The sequence below is a fragment of the Lytechinus variegatus genome, chromosome 9 (genome assembly GCF_018143015.1).
Source record: "Lytechinus variegatus isolate NC3 chromosome 9, Lvar_3.0, whole genome shotgun sequence".
In the NCBI taxonomy this organism is placed as follows: Eukaryota; Metazoa; Echinodermata; class Echinoidea; order Temnopleuroida; family Toxopneustidae; genus Lytechinus; species Lytechinus variegatus.
Window position 1 is genome coordinate 425211 of NC_054748.1, and position 21121 is coordinate 446331.

Genomic DNA, 21121 nt, shown 5'->3' on the forward strand with positions numbered 1-21121 from the left:
GCGAGTTTCCTTTTCTTTTACAGCTTAATTGTTCTTTGCTTACTCTGTAGTACTCGTGTGATGTATTTTTACATTTTTACTCGTGTGATGTATCAATAGGTCGAGCTTCACGAAAAAATATCATATCATTTTCGCTGCTAAAGTTTAATCTTCATCTCCACCATTATCATTATCATCATCGTTCTTATACATGTGTCATGGCTTGTAAGGTAGTGATTAAAACATATTTGGCGCTTAAACATCGACTTGCAAAGAATACTGATTTTTTTAATGACAATAAAAGAAACGTAAAAAAATCGGTTGGGTTGCAATGGAGCTTTTGGTATATCATGATAATGATTTTATAGCACTGGTATTAACGCATTTTTGGTACAATCACATTAACCAGTAGTATATATTTAGTACCACAAAGGCCTACATATTTGCAGTATTCGATTCATTTTTCCACCGTCACCATTCGCAATATACACGACCAATATCTCATGTAGAAATTAGCACATCCAAAGAAGACACTACCCGGCTAAAAGACTCCAGCCCGGCGCCAATACTTTTCCCCTCTGTAAGCCTAATCACGGGATATCACGATTAGACGAAATGAGAGAGAGAAAAAAATGCATGATTCTGAAAACTCGACATCGATGCGTGTTTTAGCGCGATGACGACATCAAGTAATTAACCCAAGCGCTTTGCTACAGCGAGGAGTGGGGGAGAAAATGGGCGACGAGAGAGTTAAGACCATCTCATTCCGCATTCAACATCCTTGTTCATTGTCATCGCAATCGCCTCTTCAAATAGAACACACAAGTGATGCGAGCCCGTGAGATATAGCAATGCTGTAATACACACACGAACACGCGCACATTATCGGCGATGCCTGCGTGTATTAATAAAAAAGCGAGTGTATACACCGCCGTGAGGCCGACATATATTATGCTCATTGGCGTGGAATTACACCAGCACGGTTCGGCCGGTTCTCCATTCGGCAGGTCGTAGCCAATGCATTGGAAGTCAGCGAATAGCCATTCAGATTAACGAATAAAGAACAAGAGGTCCAGGCCGGGCGCTGCCAGCTATCTGAACGAGAAGAGTTCATTGCTAGCTCTCGCGACAATTTCAGTTCACCGCCGCCATTACAGAGGCTGCTGCTGGTGTGCCGTTCGTTTTGAACGGATCAAAGGAAAGCTTTGGTAGATCGGAACATAGTGTACTGTAGTTTCTCCTTTCATGGCTGTCCTCCCTCCGTGTAACTCGCCTGTGGTTGAAGAAACAAGAGATGAGGATGTGTTCATATCAAGTTATTGATAGGGGGAGGGGTCGACACCCAAAGCGCTAGCAACATAGGAAACCGATCTCACATGAACCAAGGAGTTGGATTCCGAAGAACTTGCGAGGAAAACTAACAGGGATACCAAGAAGAGTTCAAGCAAACGTTCACGCACGGCGATATTGAATGTATATGCATAGACTTATTTCTCTTACCGTTCCTGATTTAATTCAATGTACATAGAAAGTGGACATCGTTTTTTAACGGAGTCAATTGGACGATTTATGCTTCAAATCTTCCGACATCCATGTAATAACTTCCCGGAAGCTTGTTTTGTGATGATTTTGAAAGGAATGCACCGCTGGTCTCTCAGTTTTGTTTGGATGTAATTTCAGTTGTTGAAAAGTTATTCAAATCTCCTTGACCTTGATCCCCTGCGTCTTAGGCATCGAGGCTTTCGGAAAGATAGCTCCTGATCTGCCAAATCAATTCTATAACTTGGTATTTTATCATATGGTGTTTTTATGGTAAGTACAAAACTAATAACCTGCAGCAGAAGGCGTACTTTATATCTGAAGCTGTTAAAAGATCATTTAAGTTGCTTGTTAAAGGTAATTATTTATGATTGGTCTTAAATTGCATATCTTTGACTTATGAACATGATTATATTGTAATCAGTGCACAGAACTAGCATAGCTTTACCTATATTTAGGAACTGATCTCGGCAAGAGATCATTAATCTATTTTCAGCGTGCGGATAGAAACAATTTGACGATTGGTGGCAACTTTAAGAAAGCCAGCCTCACCCCTTTTGACCCCTTTCCCCTAATATTTGCTCAACGTGCTGCCCCCTTTGAACTGAATTTAAGCTGTTTTTTTAATTTAGGCGCGCTACTTTTTTTTTCTTTAATTGTTAAACACCAACCGCCACCATTTTCAACCATAAAATTGATTTGATCGAGCGTTGGGGGTTAAACCCTGCCTGGTCTCGCTCGAACAACAGGCAAAATAGATCCTGGGGTAGGAAAAAGCAGCCCAAGACCTCCTTGGCGCCCTCTACGGCAAGTCCAAGGATGGAAGCGGCAATGGCAGGGCTTGAGGCAGCATCGGGTAATCCGTATGCATCCACCCCACGGCACTACGGAAGGTCAATGTCTCATACCCCCAGTGGAGGAAACATCTCTGGCGCTATGAGCAACTGTCGGTCTCTACCTCGACTCCTTGAGCAAGGTGATGACAGCAGTGACAGCGGGGAAGACATGGCAAGCGAAGATCCTGGATGGGAACGCGTTGTCATCAACGTCAGTGGTCTCCACTACGAAACACACCTCAAGACTCTGAACCAATTTCCAAACACTTTACTAGGAAACCCTGAGCGAAGGATCAGGTATTTTGATCCCATTCGGAACGAATACTTTTTCGATCGTAATCGACCGAGCTTTGATGCCATTTTGTACTATTACCAAAGTGGGGGACGGTTGCGAAGGCCTGTCAATGTTCCTATAGATGTCTTCACAGAGGAAATAAAATTCTATGAACTGGGCGATGAAGCAATGACAAAGTACAGAGAGGACGAGGGCTTCATTCAAGATGAGGAAAAAGTATTGCCTACGAATCCCTTGCAAAAGAAAATGTGGCTTCTATTTGAATATCCCGAGTCTTCTAGAATGGCTAGAGTTGTAGCAATCATTTCTGTTAGTGTAATCCTTATATCAATTGTAATTTTCTGTATGGAAACAATGCCAGAGTTCAAAGACGCGCGTAAGATGACGGAGAGTGGATCAGGGGTTACTACTTGTGGAGCGACTATGGCAGCGACTACGGTGCCCACGCCAACTCAATCAGGCAATAGAACGATGTCATCGGAGGAAGCAGATGCTGCCTTAAAAAGTGCAGAACTGGCGGCATACTTCCGCCACCCGTTCTTTGTGATCGAAACGTGCTGCATTGTTTGGTTTACTTTCGAAATTCTGGTTCGATTCCTGTCGAGCCCAAGCAAATTGGCCTTTGCAAAAAACGTCATGAATATCATTGACATCATAGCAGTACTTCCATATTTTATACAAGTGGGCACCATGATCGCCCAGTCATCCACAGATACTAACAGCCAGGCTATGTCCTTAGCCATCCTTCGTGTTATCCGACTTGTTCGCGTATTCAGAATATTCAAGCTTTCGAGGCACTCTCGGGGCTTACAAATTCTTGGTCGAACTTTAAAGGCCAGTATGCGTGAGCTAGGCCTGCTCATATTCTTCCTGTGCATTGGGGTTGTCCTATACTCAAGCGCCGTCTACTTCGCCGATGCTGACAGCTCGGACGAAAACGGCGAACCTATCTTTAAGAGTATCCCCGATGCCTTCTGGTGGGCAGTAGTCACCATGACAACTGTCGGTTATGGTGACATGAAACCCAAAAGTACAGGTGCTAAAATCGTAGGATCGCTCTGCGCAATAACGGGCGTACTGACGATCGCGCTTCCTGTTCCTGTAATCGTGTCCAATTTCAATTATTTTTACCACCGGGAGGACGACGGTGAGGATTCCTCAAACTACTCACATGTATCAAGCTGTCCGTTCCAACAAGCGCCCTCTATTGACGATAAAAGTGAAGGTAATAGTGAGTTGGATCAACATGATTTTGTGGAGATGGAAGAGGGGCTATTAGAATCGTCAAGTAGGAAATCTAATCACAATGGTAATTCAAAGCCAAATAATGTTCAGGGCAACTGTATAAGGAATAATAATCTTAAAATGCTTAGCATAGAAACAGATGTCTAACTATGGCTAATGATATTCTTTTTTGTTTGAATTTTGTACAACTTGCCACTAGTACCTTGCATTGCAATAAATGGAGTTCTAAGCCTTGCTGACATGAATTCGAAATTACAACTGAGATTAAACAATAACAAGAACGACCATTCTATAGAGATTACAATGATTTCATGCGTGCGCGCGGTACCATTTACCGCGCCGCAGCTAACAAGCATTTCCCCCGGTAATTGATGTCAATTTATGCGGCTCTCTCCCCTAAACTCGATCGCTGCGCTTTTTTGCATTCTAACCATAATATGATTTTATGCAATGCTCTGTCTGAGAACAATGTCAAGTATAAAACAAGATCAAAATATTCCCTGGACGGAGAGCGTTTTGGGTAACGATCAGTATTTGCGAAGCAAGCGTATGTCAGAAAAAATGTCAGAATAGAACAAGCAAATAAAGAATCTAGTGATTCTTGAGAAATAGCTTTTGTAAATATTTCTCAAGATATAGCAGTGCCTTGTTTATTAGTCGTTCGATTGAACGAAAAATCATATTTGGGTTAGTTGAGTTTCAATTGGAGCACATCAAAAATGAACTCCAATATTCCAGACAGATTCCAACTATGATTTTATGCACGGAGCTTGCTGCATTTACACGTTCATCACCACGAACAAAATAACATTTATAGATGATAGAAAGTGGTTTAAAAAAGAACACCTAAACACAAAGGCTCATAGTCTGAACTCAGATTCAAATCAAATTCTAGTTCAAAGTTACTTATTAACTATAGACAGCCAATTGTGGCATAACTTTTTACTGGTACATGCTCAATTGATCAGATCAGCTGACATTCAAATCATTCACAACTGTTTTGAAATGTTGAACAAAATATTTGAGTCATCATGAAAGCAAGAAAAAGCGGTATACATAATGAATATATTAACACAAATTTTGATTTGTTGGTTTCCCATAATCTCAGCAGAGAATAAGACAATGGCTTATTTTTAACAGAGGCATGAAACACAAAGCTTAAAGGTATTGTTTAACTTTGTGAGCAGCCAATTTAAAAAATTGCCAAACCAAGATGAAACACGTGTACAAGTGCATGTATTAGAACTAATAAACCCTGAAAACAACCATTATTAGAATGAAAAGCTAAAACTACAAGGCAAACCCCAATTTTGTAAATATGTGTCCCATAGACGCCTAAATACTACACATAAGTGTATGGGATGAAATTAAGATGATATTTCCGGTCACTTTATATTTCAATTTTTGAAGCACTAAATAATTACTTTCGAACGCAATTTTTTCTGGGCTTCACAGGTGACAAGTGTGACCTTCTAGCTCAGATTTTTTAAAAGTCAAACCAATGTTAACCAATCACTTTAACAAATATCGTAGAACATTTTCCTACGATCGGTTGCATTGACTGCTATATACAATCAATCCTAAAAATCAAGCGTACCATTAATCGCTAACCTTTGTGTTGCGGGACACTAGACCTCGGAATATGGGCCTAAGGGTAAAAAAATGTATGAAAGTTAAACACTTCGAGTCAAGAAATGACACTATCACACATGCATTCAAGACAACGGGGTTTTTGCATAGCCCTACAGTCATGACAGTGAAGAAGTGACACTATCAACACATGCATTAAAAACAATGGGGACTTTTTTTACAGCCCTACCTTTGAAAAGGGATCATCAGTCGTACCTCTGTTCAACAAACTAATGTACAATGGTCCTATAAAGAAAAAAATAACATCAAATTTGTAACTGTAACATCGTTGTTTCTTTTACGAGTACATTCTTGCAAAAGTTAGAGCGATACGTAATTTGTTTAAAACACATATTGCGCCATAAATGATTTCCCATTTTGTTTATTTATCATAAATTTCTTAGTGCAAATCTTTTTAATATTACGGCTCTTTTGATTGTCTAATTAACGTCATTACGACGAATGATGTATGTTTAAAGAGTTTAAAGGTTTGGAATCTCCAACAAGATGGAAGAACTGAAGTTTTAGCATCATAAGTTTTCCTTTCCTTTGTAAATAAGACAAATATTTATATTCACATTTGTATTAATTTTTATACGAAAATATTGAAGAAAAAAAAACATAAAATGTAGTCAAACTACACTTTTAAAAAAATCGCACTATGCATATCCGTTAGTGGAACAAAATGATTATTTTATGAGTTGTGTTGTTGTACATCTATTAGAAGGTGTTATGAAAAGTCTTTCTGTGTTTATTATAGCTTTTTGTACGAAATAGCCTATTTATATTGCATACCCGACTTAATATTGCTTATATTGTGTTTATTGTGCTTATATTGTCTGGCGCGGCGTAGATTAGCATTTAAGTCATAATGTTAAGAATTTCACAAATATCATAAATCATAACAAAGTGCGTCATGTGACAGAATTTAACATTCTATACATGTTATATATAAAGTATTACAAATATTCATACTTAACAGCGCCAAAATATATATAACAAAATGAATTGTATTCCTATTCCACATAGCGATATTCTTCAATATCAACATTTAATACTGTTTCTTTCTTTGAGATCAATGAAATAAAGGAACAAAGAAAGTTATACACTGTAAAAACTGCGGTGTTAAAACTGACACCAATTGGTGTTAATAGAGGACCACACCCTTAGGTGTTAAAATTACACCCCAGAGATTAAACATAACACCAAAGAGTGTAAATATAACAACAAAAGGTGTTGTAATAACACCTATAGGTGTAAAACTAAACCCACACATTTAACACAGGTGTAAAATGACTGGTGTGGTCCTCTATGTACACCGGTTGACACCAAAGTTTTTGTTGTGCATTAAGCATTGAGCTAGAGATAAAAAATATGTATGTATAAATATATAGATATATAGGTACATACGTGTAGACAGATACATAATAGGATCAGAAAACAAACTAAAAGTATATTACTTAATGAGTAAGCTATGACGCAAGTACATATCGTGAGGAGAGCTGTGATATACATTAACATAACTGTCTTATCATAATTTTTTGTAAAAGTTTTCGAAGCATAGAGGCACCAAGGGGACATAATTAATCAAATTATTTTACAACACAAGCAGGTGAGTAAAATTCGATTGGAAACAATGACGATTTAAAAGGCAATTTGCCATACCTTCTCTTATAAATACTTTTAAACAGAAAGACGCTGCCATTGTCCACAAAAAATAAACCTTGCACGATTCGACATAACACGATCATGATGATGACAATGACGATGATGTTGGTGGTGAATATTTGTTATTAATCTCTGCATCTTGTTCTATACTGTACAGTTATTGTGCAATGAAAACCGTTTACTTTATTCATAATTGTGTACCTCGTTGTATTTTCTTTTCCCGGTCTACCGAAGGGAACGTTCTAGGACTAGGACCCTATCGATAGGCATAATCATTATGTTGGCAAAGTGGTAAAATATTTTACACCAAATATTTTTTTTTCTCGAAAAACATTGAACTTATCTGGCATGTCTGAGGTGAAGAGAACATGGAAGTTTGGCATGAATGTGAGAATGTAATGTGTAATGCAAGATACAAAGGTGGAAGCTTTTATAGTGTCTTTGTCGAGAGCATGTATCGTCAAAAGACCTGTCAAGAACTGGGGCCCGTTGCAGAAAGAGTTGCAATCAATCGCAACTCAAAAAATCATGCGCAAGTCCCGAATGCGCGTTGTTGATTGGTCGAAAATCAAATTGCGCATGATTTTTAGAGTTGCGATTGATTGCAACTCTTTCTGCAACGGGCCCCAGTATGCATAAATGACGTGAAAGGGGCCCCATCTGTCAAAATCTCAACGAGAAGATTTGATTAACTAATTTATCTATTAATTGGAGAGGAAGTCTAGACGTCAAATGTTATCCCCAATTCTACACTATTTGAATAAAATAGCTTATCGGGCACACTCGATGTATTTTTTAAACGGAGGACAATACATTCATGACAGCACACTGCGAAATAGTTAACAAATGTGAATAATTCGATTTGGGACAGTATGTTATACCGGTATATTATGATGTAATTTTGAATGTGTGCTGCCATTGATTGCGTGTTTCTCTACCATTTCATTGGATAAAAAATCTTCGTTAAATTTGGATAGCCTGTTCAATTACAAAGTGCACATGCCCCATCTGAATAGAATAAAAAGAAAATGTTACACTGTCCGTCAGGACGGTATTTGATGAGCAGAACATTAATGTAATATTCATTCTGCGAAATTGATTCCTAAACAGCTGTCCCACCCGCACGCATTCGAAAGCTGCAGGTCACACTAACGAAGCCAACTACCAACCGAACAAAGCTGTTACGCTTACTTCGAAGGGCATGCAATTGGTCGGTTAGTTGTAGGGTTCGGTCGATATGACTGTGTAGCATCACCAGCTATTCTAACCAGGCAGATATGACAGCGACCTTGAAAAAGAATTTATTTCAAAAGTTCGGCAGCTGACGGTGGCAAAACATGCGCCTACATCTCAACATAGATTAGAAACCCCATCGTTATTCGAATCCTCACGGATTGCATTAAAACTCTTTCATCTCCAAATGATATGAAAGCCCTCCATGTATACAAATAGATTCGTAAGCCCCATGGTAGACCAACATGTAGACACGATATTGAGCAAATATCTGAACAACACTGACCTTTCCAAACTACGTAGTTGAGCCCTCTTCAAGAAAAGCACTTCAGAATATCATGTTGATGTTCAATATCTTATTTGAGAAGTGACTCTCCTAGAGTGTACAGATTTCTGGGGATTTATAACTCGACCTCTTCCAGCACCTGGAGAGCTTTTCATGAAACAAATAGTTCATGGGTTTCTTTTTTACTGAAACTGTTATAAGCTACTGAAATTACTGCATCTGATTGGCTGGAATCAAATTAGTCCGGGAAAAGCACTGACAAGGCCCTTCTTTAAATCATTCGATTTATACGTTTGTCTTAAACGCACTTTTCGGTCAGTTTAACTCTTTGAACAGCGTGTATAAATTTTGATATCATTCGACAAAGATGATTCTGCCATTTATGTTTTAGAGATACAATAAATGAAGGGTTACTTGCATCATACGTTACATACTTTCAAAACCATTTATGATTTATCTTTGAAGAAACCAATGCATTTCTTGACCCTAATTGATATATACATATATTTTTTAGAACTGCTTTTTTTCTATTCCCGACTCTCTGCAAATTACAAACGGCAGGGCACCTAACATATATATATATATAACATATATGAAATATTTTACCTCCTCCTTCACACATAGGTTTTCAGCGTAATTTCCTACAACCTTTATTGATATTCCCTTTTCGAGAGACACTTGAGACTGTGGTTGAAATCATACGTAATTGGAATGCTAGCAGAAGGTCGTATGTTCTCCATTACATCAATTTCGCGATCCTCACACAAATGAGGATGTTGCCCTTATAAAAAATGGACCTTTCACAGCGGAACGTCTGTGATACTAATCAAAGTTAATAAACAATACATATGGAACAGATTAGAATAAAAAAATATATTCAGCCTTATTTTAGGAAGAATTTGTTTTCTGTATTTTGTTGCGATCTTATTTTTTCCGAAAAGCGCCAAAAGTCCAAAACATACATAAGGCCAAGTAAAATAAGAAAGTAGTTGATCGTCCTCGCGCGCATCACTTTTGGCCGCCGCATGAAAATTTTTGCTATTTACTATTTTCTAAAAAAAAAAAAAAAAAAAAAAAAAAAAATTGTGTTGTTTCTCGTCCTCGCCATCTTCCCTTTTTAATTGCAGCATCAATTTTCTTGTTATTAACTATTTTTATGGCTGCTGAATAATGAAAAAATTCACAAGATTACTCTGGGATCTCTCTCGCAACTTCAAAAACAATTGCAAAGTCCGATATCGCCGTAATTGCAAGAAAGAAAAAAATTCTGATTTGTTTTTTTATTGGATTTTGAAGATACCATCATAAATTAGCGAGGAAGTAAAGTTTGCAAACTCGGAAAAGATCGCGGATTTCTTCATTTTTAGTGCATTTTCGGGGACCCTGCTTACTGAATCTGAACTAATCCGTCGCATGCTCTTGAAATATGGCGCAGATAAATCAATTCTAATGACGTAATTTGTATTTCAGCGGGTTTTTTTGGTGAGTGATTGCGCCTGTACTTCGACGTGTGTTACGGTGATTGTGTGCTTGTGACTCTGTTGGGAGAACTGCATGTGTGCTAGGATGATGTGATTGACTGTGCTGGCGTAACATGTGAATTTGTGAAATGCATTGAATTTTCCTTCGAGATTTCTAATGTCAGGAGGCAATGCATCGAATATTCAATGAGGGATTTAATATTCAATATCAATTTTAAAAATGAATGAAAACTGAGCAGTAGTATTAAACATTATGTACACGATCAAGCACCCGGAACCTGCGATGCGAAACCATACCCAGAGCTAAAAATGAGATTGGCTCTGGAAAATTGAACAAGACTCCATGACAATAAAAAAGACCCCCCATGCATTTTTTTTACCCTTACATAAATTAAAATGTTTAAATTATTCACTTGACATGAACATTCTGTTTGACAACAATACAGTACCAGTATACATCAGTCATGTCAGTAATAATACATCAATAGATTTTATTTTCCATAGATTTCCAATCAATCGTAGATATTTATACATATATAATATGTATATATATGTTTCTAATCATTTATTATTACTATTGAGCATACATCCATCACATAATTCGAGCTTGACATGGCCTGACAATCATTTGAATAAAAAATATCAAAAAAAATAGTAAATAGTAAGGACCTCCCTCATCACTGATGTCAAAAATCAGACCGAGAAAATGCCTCCGTGTTCTTAAAAAAAAATAGTAAGATAGCAAATAGCAAGGACCTTCCTCATCACCGCTCTCAAAAAACCCGGACGATCAACTACTATCTTTTTTTACTTGGCCTTACCGAATGCAGCACAATCGACTTTAAGGGAGAGGTCAGTAAAAAACAATATTTCAATTTATTACAATTTATTTCAATTTCATGATTACATTACCTTACAGTTATTACAATTACGAATATCCCATATCCGTTCAATTTCATAACACCTTGAAGCGAGGTAATATTTGGAATTATTAGCGTTCGTATATTTTAAACAAACTTGTTCCCACTATAATTGTCAAAAATCGAATCAACGAGAACAAGTACGTGAAAACATATCAATGCCTGAATTGCACTATCATAATATATTGGGAATTGTGCCATTTCCACATTACAGTACATGAAATCAAGCTGATACGGTAAAATTACTATACAAGATTCTAATGCCAACATGGCTAACTGCATGCAACTATTGAACGCGATAAGTCACTGGTTGAACCTCATACTAAAGTATTACACCCATCCTTGCCGCAATATGCACGCACCAAAAATACACGCTTTACCCATACAATCGAATTTGAAATATGATATACTAGTACATGAATAATGCCCAAACACCCAACGCGGTGCTATATCTATCTTTGTTGATGAACACAAATCAGTTCGGAGTGAGGGTGTGGATTGTGCGATGGCACATGGGGCGTGAGGGACCTAAAAGGGGACTGGTCATAGTTGCTAATGAGATTCAGTCGCCCCATTAGTTAATTACAGGATAGCACTGGCAGGATTATAGATTGTCTCCCAATAGAGATAGGGAACGCTAGGGAGAGAGAGAGGGGAATGACAAAGATAAAGAGGGAGAGAAGAAATAAGAGGATTGCGCGTGAGAGAGATTACAAATTATGTATGTCTATAGAAATGCACATTTCCCCACACACATCATGGGAATAGTTATACGCAGCTATGTGGAGCGTAAATCACTCCCAAATGCACAATTATTATTATTATTACAAAATCACGATACCTCCAATTCCTAGAATAACTTTACATTTATTTATTATTTTCATATCTTGTTTATTTTGCCGTTTGTCATAAGTTCCAAATTGATAGACACTTCTTATGAGATAACTTCAATTTTTCCCTGCTGTTTTCCCCATTTATTCCAACGATTGGAAAAAGTGGACGAGCGAAGGGGGGGGGGGTAAGGGAGAGAGAAAGATAAAATGAAAATAAAAAAGTTCAAGATAGAAAGAGAATAGACATGATACAGAAATGAAGGAAGGTGGGTGAATACATCTAAATACATGGATAAAGAGGTTGATAAAGGGAAGGAGAGAGAGAGGGGGGGGGGGAGATGGAATCAGTGGAATGAAAGAGAGGGACAGAAAAAAATGGGGTGAGAGAGAGAAATGGGGGAACTCGTGACAGAAGGGATAATGCATTGACTGAGGTTTTATCACTATTTGCTCTTTAAAAACTGGATTTTCCTCTATCACGTAATTAATGGACTGTCTCATTTAAACACTCGCTTAAGCAGATGGTTAGCCGAAAGTAATTAGCTTGACAGTCAGGTGAAACATTTTTTTTGCAAAATCTTTCATGCAACAAGGCTATGGCTGTCACACAAATTTCAAATAAATATGTTTTTTGTGATACAAATTTAACCATCAGAAAACAAAATAATAGAAATAAGTTAGGTGGTGCAATTGAAATGAATTTGGATAAAAGTGACTTGAAAGCCAAAAGAGCCAAACATTAATGACTGAATTAATCTAAATGATTTTCAGCAAGTCTACAAAACATCTGTGATTTTTCTCGTTTAGATTTGTAGTTGGTAAAGGAAAGCGCACCATCTGACATTTCTGAACATCCACACAAAGCGGGGAGGCTTTCCAACGCGAGTACGTTGTAGCATATCATTTGCTTCAAAAGCCCACAATACATTACGCGATTTGCCACGTAAATATGGTGTATAAAAAGTAGAGATTTAATACTGATGTTTTATAATAAGAACAGCAACAACGTGCGATGAGCACTGTCAAAGATATGATTCAGGCACACGCAGATACACACACGCATCCACTGTGGGGAAGAACATAATGTCACGCAGTGTGTTTAAAGTGTGTCCACAGTACGGGCCACGTAAAAGATGTGACGCGCACTTAAAATATTCGAATTGGGTGATTCCACGGGGTTGGGGCAATTCTTGTGAATACCACAACTACAAATTCATTTGTTTTTCAAACCAGGCAAATATATTCAAATAATGGCATCAGCAAAAAAAAATGGTGTCCATCCAGTATTATTTCTCAAAGACCATGGCACATTGCAATTTGACTCGTGAAAATTTATTGCCCATGTAAAAATACTATGATGTCCATGTAACGGTGGTAGATTTTTGTATGCCTGTTGCTTCAAATTCATAAGAGATTTCCACATTTAATGTTTAAACAAAAGGCAATTCTTAATAGCAAGAAATGTGATAAAGCATCAATTTGCCATAACGCAATAGTGAGGAAGATAATAATGATATGATACAAAGAATATTAACGATATTGATAATGATAACGATATTTATATCAATAATAATAAAACTAATTAAGCCTACTCTTATTTACTCAGCAAGTCCTGCATAACATAACATGTTATTACCATCCTTCTCCATTGTCATACGTGGAGCGCCTGACAAAACGACAAAAGGTCCCATTTTTCATGTCTTTGGTGTGACTCGGGCGGGAATCGAACCCACGACTTGCTGATCATGAGGCGGGCGTTCTGCCACTGAATCACCATTCCCACAATGCACGTCGGCATACGCAGGCTAAAGCTTTGTGGTGTGATAGGCCCTTTTAGTAATGGAAAAAATAATGGCCCGTTTTATCAAAAGCTGCATCTAAACTGGCTACCATTAGATATCTAATTCTCCCATCTCAAAGCAAGAGCGTTGAAATCATAGTCTTGCTAGGAGACCCCAATTAAATCACTTGTTTCCCCAGTTCCCTTAAATGTTTCAAGTAATGGTAACCTTTATTTATTTTGATAACAATAATAGTATTATTGAAAATAATAATAATGTTGATAATGATAATAATAGTATTAATGATAATAATTATGCAGCATTTATATAGCGCTGAATACAAATGTTTCTAAGCGCTGCTTACTATTACCACGTCTTTAGCACGATAGAGTGAAAGATATATAGAAAGGAAGGAAGACATACATAAGGAGAGACAGAAATAGAGAGGGAATATATATAAATATATATATATATAGACAGAGAGAGAGAGAGAGAGAAACGTAGATACAGGGAGATAGTGGATGGTGATTATATCAACCAAGAATCTGAGATAACATTTTGTACCCATGAAGATGGATCGCCAACAGAATTTCGCGGGTTTTCAATAATAGCCCTCTGTTAACATGGTTAATGGATTTGCAAATGCACCCAGCCAATTTACTCTGTCTGAAATATGCTAATCTCGTGACATTAGATTATCACTGCGGATGAGTGTGCGAGGGATTATTTCAACACGGTTGCCGTGGTTACGCCTACATCATCCTGGCAATTTATGATATCCAGGGTTCCCGCCTAATACACCGGCTTTATCCTTAACGATTCATATAATTTCAATCTCCCTCTCTTCCCCTTTTATTCAACCCTCTGCCTATAAACCCCCCTCCCCCTCTCTCTCCCTTTCTATCTCAGGTCTTCATTATTTTACAAAAAGACGTTTATATCTGTACGTAAAAGGGACGTTTACTAAACTGCATCTCTATTGTTCGGTCTCTCCAATTGTGCCTTTCTTTATTGGGCTGCATATCGTAGTGTGTGTGTGTGTGAGGGTGTGTGTCGTGTGTATCCCATGCCTACTTCTTTTTTCTAATCTCTATTTCGCTTTTATGTACCCCTTCCCCCTCTACCGCTCTTATTCTCTACATGCATACCTATTAATGAGTATCTACATTTCCATTTCTGTTCGTACTCTGCAGGCCCTCTTCATTGTAAACCTTTGCTTCACCCTAATCGTAATATTTTAAAGGGAAATGCAATTACCAAATGAATTGAGTTAGTTGTGCCACATAATTCAATAAAAAATAGTCCATGAACTACCGGATCATAAGTACGAATGAAGGTGGTTTTATCTGAGAGTACGCATAATTGATGGAGATTTGATTAGATTTTATTCTGCACTAGGTAAAATGGGTCCCTATCTACGTAAATACCATCTTTTGACCAGGTAAACGGAGATATAGTTGTAATTTCTAACCGCCACTGAACAAGTTCAAATGTAATCCCAGTATTTGTATAAAGACACAATGCAAAATACAGTGTAAGTGAATTTTATCTCTCTTTTATTTATTTATTCATGTATGTATTGATTTATTTATTCATTCAATCATTTATTTATTCATTCATTTATTCATTTTTTATTTATTAATTTATATATACATATATATTTCTATATTTATTTCCTTTTCCTCATTGTTTTTCTCACTTATCTTCACCATTGCAATATCATCGTCGTTATCATGATCTACATAACATCATCGCGGCAAATAACGATTCAGTGTCATAAGATTCATCCTTTTTTATGATTGCTGTCACTTCGTCATTATCACCACTAACGTGACCATTATCAAAACCACCATCATCATCATCATCGTATTTATCATGATCACCGTATTCCTTATCGCTTTTCTGATTAGTAAAAAATAGCTTCATCTTGAAATGCCGCTGATATTTTCTTAGGAACATGACATGAAGCAAACAAACAAAAAATGATATAAACTGTATCAATCGTGAAGGATATGACTAACATACATGGGTCATGTGGGTAAAGAAATATATTGTAATCATAAACATGGTGAAGATGAATATATAAAACAAGATAAATTATTAGTTTTATGTTTCAAAGCGTACACGTTGGGTCGAACAAACTCACTGACAAATAAATGCATATTGCTTGCAGCGTTTTCATTGCATGAAACCATCATATTTCATATGCGAATGGCAATTAAATGGTGTACTTTCATTCTCAGTCGTTACCGTTATCATCCCCACAATTATCCCTACTGAAAAGAAGACAGTGTGATCACAATGTGTTCACAGAGCGAGTTATGTGAAAATATTATCCACACTGCTAAAGTGCTGGAAATTAACAGTGCGAAGATAGTTCCACACTGTGGCTATATACATACATTGTGTGGATGTTCACAGTGTGTTCGCATGTGATTGCGTGGTCCACATTGTTGAAATGCTGACATAAAACACTGAATGTGATTTCATTTTGACTGAGTTTCACACTGTGAACACATTGTGACACACACACTGTGAGGCACTTTGTACTTTCCAGTAGGAATGACTTTCAACGGTCTTGAAGGTTTACACAGACATGACAGACATGACAGAGAATTGCAAGATTCGAAATTCAACAGACAGTAACAACAATTAATAATAATACAAACATCATACATGCCACGTAATAAGCTCAACATTCGAACAATATCAAAAGCGCTTTACTGTTTTCTTTCAAATACGGGAATGCGAGATTAGGAATCACAATAAAATTTTGTCGATTCTATTATCGAGATTATTCATAGAATGCTGCATGTTGGATGTTTAGATTAGAAAATTGAAGAGCCTCGTTTTTCCACCTCCACAAAAACCGTATCTTTCTAATAGGGACCTTCATACCTCATTTGTTTTCATTTCAATCGTTTCTTTCGGATGAGAATTCGTCCAAGATTCTTAAGATGTATCTTTATTTCCTAGTACATTCTGTCGATTGTAACTCTGTGTAGTATTATTCGCCAATTACATGCATTGGCCTTTGCCTTGAATCTAAGTTACATTGCGTTACGGTGAAGATTACATTTAAATGTCACTCATTTGTAAGAGGAACAGCATATTGCATTGGCTATTATGCAAGCCTAAGTCTACCACGGCTTGGACCTATTATTTGTAGTAGGTCCATGCGCACGGTAAAGTGAAAGTTGAATCTGAAGGTCGTGGATAGTTCACTTTCTGAGATTGGTAAGAACTTTGAACAAATTGAAAAGTCAAGTCAAGTCGTCAAGTTTCTCGCAATTTCTTATTATTTTCTGATGTGTTCATCTCATTACATTTTTGGGCATTAGTAGGGTTTACTATCAGCACGGATACACAGTTATATCGGATAGAAATGTGGTAAACTTGAAGCCCGGGTAGGTTTCAAGTTAAGATTAATTTAAGTTCAACCGCGAGCAATGATGGAACGCGTGGAACGGGCAGCACACTTAATACATTGTCTTTGTTGATACTACACACATTTCGTCAAACATGCGTATATAAGGTAAAGTCAGTCTGTCTTGACTTGAGTTTACATGGGAATTAGAAGACACGAGATTCAGTGGAACGTGAGGTAATGGCCAATGATGAAGGTGCATCTTAGGGGGGCTCAGCGAAATATGCAGTCCCATCTTTCCTTTGCCTATCAGGATATTGTCGCACGAGGGATCGTGATATAACGGTTTCACATGTAAAATGAGGTATTGTGAAGAATACACGTAGACATATAGCACCCATTGGCTATTAAAGAGTTCCACTGAGGGTTATTGATAACACCACTGATCACGTGAACACCCTTATTGTAAAGTGTCAGATTATCCATGTAAGCTGGTGAGAGACGATGTTTTAAAATAAAATCCATGAAAGAGAGTTTGCTGGTGTTCTTCACTGCCGTCATCCCTGAACCAACCCCTTAACCCCTCCCAACACCTCCCTACACCGTTGATCATCCTTCGCCCATTCCCTACATCAGTTTGGGAGACACCCTGTAAGATTCCGGAGTTAAATGTGCACCACCACTGCTAACAGATGCCAACACCAAGAATTCATCAGTGTTGCATGCATGGTGTTAGCTCAAACTGCTATGATTATAATCCGTGTTATTTGAGTACTACATGGTGTTAAGTTCGAATTCCCTGGTGTAATTCTTACGCCTAAGGGCGTGGTCCTGTCATGACCGCGATTGGTGTCACACTTAACACCGAGTTTTTTACAGTCTGTGCGGAAAAGGGAACACGAATGTGATATGAAATCACTGAATGAAAGGACCATGATCGCTCCAGTAGTAAGTTTACGTTTGTTTGAATTCAACAACGAAGCATGGTTTGCAACCCCCTCCCCTCTGCCCCACCCCGTCCAACCCCTCCCATTTTTTTCAAGGGTACAGTCACATGTGTGCATGTGCGTGGAACTGGACACGATTTAGTATAGATATTTATAGCCCCCATGCCAAACATGTCTTACGGATGTAGACTGTACTAGCGGAATCATAGATAGTGTTGACCGTGCAAGTCAAGGAACAAATTCTTTATCAGAGGTTTGTCCAATAATTTAAATAATGGGGAACTCGTTTTGTTGATGTGTTCTAAACAAAACATAGTAATTCCTCTAGGATGACAAGAAATAACTGTATAAAGCACAGCTTGACATTAACAGCAAATGATGGACGTCTTTATTTTAACGCTTACTCTTAAGGTTTGTTATAAAGTATCACGACATGTATTTGACAGATAAATAGAAACAAGTGCTTAAAAAATAAAGAGACGTGTCTTCTTGTCCTTGTAAAAAAATGACTATACCGCTTAGTCGAATTGCCCCTTACCAAAATACTCTGATGTTGGAAATAGCCATAAACGAAGATTGATGGATAGATCAAATGATATATAGATAAATGTTTATGAATGGAGAGAGCTGGAAAATAGATCGACATTTGGATGCGTGGTACAAACAAAGCGGCAGTATTTTCCACACTCTCCTGACAGTATTATCCGGCATATTTGAGAGAGGTGGTAAAAATCACCTATAAATTAACAAGGCATAAAACTACATAAAACTGCCCCCCCCCCCAAGTTTGGGAAACACTGAATTTCAGCATTGGTTCCATGACTTGCACGTTTCTAAACAAATCGAGAAATAGTTAATTAGCAATGTTCTGTTACTATCCGTCGAAACCTTTCCTGTCCTTTTGAAACCTTTCACCCTCTGCGAAATAGCCACACGATTCACCCGGGCTCATGGGGCATTGCTTACGCCACGACCCTATAATGATCGACAGAAATCCGTTAACCCGTTGCTACTGATATTGAATTGTCACTGTACAAAAATTAACATGGAGTTCAGAATTTAAGAGGAGATAGGTCTTACCGGTATCAGAATTTGGAAATTATCTTATTTCTTAGCAGTGATGAAAAACATGCATTGTGATAGGGAGACTATTTTTTATCAAATAAAATGAATATATCTGAGAATCATGTTACTTGTTTGGGACTCAGGTATAAATATTTGCGCCAAATACGATATGATAAATTGAGTGTTAGACTCTACACAAGCATTTTCCGGTTATGCTTTTTTCTCCATTTCATTTAGAAATGTATTTATTCTAAAATCACTGAGTTAATCATTCCAATCATGGACAGTCAGTTTGAGGGATTACGAGGAAAAAGTGGATCGTTCTGAAAATAATTATTTCCCATATTGTACGAGCCGATGATGCTTTTTGGGTAATGGGGTCAATGTGCACTCGCCGCGGTGCCGCTCCATGTGCTAGCATATTATGCATTATACAATGGACAATGGCGCCAACTAATGCGCACCAACCTCCGGTAATGGCGCCGTGGTTGAGATAAGAGGCCTGCATGAGCCCGGTGGTCTCGAGTGAGTTATCCGGCTCCTGCGATGGTAAAGACGCCCGAAATAAAGCGCGCAGCGATCCTACGTAACTTGTACGCAATAATCACGTGATCTTTGAAAACAAATTCCCACACAATCACGTGACCTATATTCACGGAAAAAATGACACGTGTAGTTACTTTGTGTAAAATCCTCCCTGTCAAACTATGCAATATGGTATGTAACCCTTAAGTATTTAAGCCCACTCGACCTAATGCGCCCAGGGCATTGAGATGCACTGCATTTGGACATTATTCGTAGCTGAACCACCCCGACTCAATGTATAAAATGGGGTTTGGTTTATTATTGTAGCGTGGTCGAAAATATGAGACATCTGTTTGTGGAAATGGTAGCGGAAATGTCATTGGATCAGGCGATGAGAGACAGTCACGGACGGTGATTGCAGGTACCGTTTCATTACACATTTAAAATAACTACTGTAAGTGCCTGGTCACGTGATAGAATTCAACCAATCGATTGACTAGGATCCATATTACCATTTATAAAGACATCTTTTGATGGCTAAATATATCCAATCCATGTAATTCATAGGTCGTATATCTTTGTGGAAGGTCCTATAGACACGCAAGACAGAGTCACTCGTCTGTGATTCAGCTTCATTTAAACAAATCGAGTCTATTGTTTCTAGTTCTTTTCACGGTATAACAAAGTTAAACAACTCGAGCATATTTTATGCAACCTTGCCTTATGCATGAGCTCACGGATTTTAAAAGATTTTCGAAGGCCGTTTGAAAAAAAATATCTTTCATAATTAAACAACGACGTTTTAGTTTTATTTTTTTTACGCATATTAGAAATTAAAAATTGATGTTAATATCTGTTAAAATTATCTTTTAAAGAAAATACTTGATCAGTTCATATCTAGGTTGCATATATATATATATATATATATATATATATATTAATTTCTGGAGCAATTGGCTCAACAGAAATTAGCCCATAATAAGCACTGGTATTGGTTTGGAGTCAGACTCAGGCAGATGGCTTGGTATTTTGAGAAGTGTTCCTTTTCAACCCCTCCCCCTTCACCAAACATCCTGAATACACAGACCGGGTTTCATATAATTCATTGATTAAATGTAAAAAAACACAGTTTCCTTGTTTTTAAAATGTGTATGAATCTTGAATATTCGAATATACCATGTAACACTATTCAACAGTATATTGTTATGGCATAAGTAAGGCTTTATCCTTCTGCGGCGCAATGCACTGGATGTTTGAGGGAATAAGCTCGGACCTTGCAGTGGAAGTGCATATAAAAATCATGTTTAGAAAGCATTTGATGAACCTTAACTTTTGTTTCATGAAGATGAAAGGGGATGCATGTAGGTCGTCAATATATTTTTTTTTCACATTTACCCCGTAAAAGAAGTTAGCTTTAACATCATTGATAAGTCTTGTGTATTATTCTGCTTTGATACAAGTTAAGCTATCGAATTTTAACTTTTTTGTATAT

At 37.6% G+C, this 21121-nt stretch overlaps 1 protein-coding gene across 1 annotated transcript; it reads left to right on the forward strand.

Moving 5' to 3' along the window:
- Positions 1–1093: 1093 nt before the first annotated feature.
- Positions 1094–5126, forward strand: LOC121421656 (potassium voltage-gated channel subfamily A member 2-like). Its single transcript, XM_041616422.1, has one exon. The coding sequence runs from the start codon at positions 2338–2340 to the stop codon at positions 4039–4041; it is 1704 nt and encodes a 567-aa protein (XP_041472356.1). The 5' UTR covers positions 1094–2337; the 3' UTR covers positions 4042–5126.
- The last annotated feature ends 15995 nt before the right edge of the window (positions 5127–21121 follow it).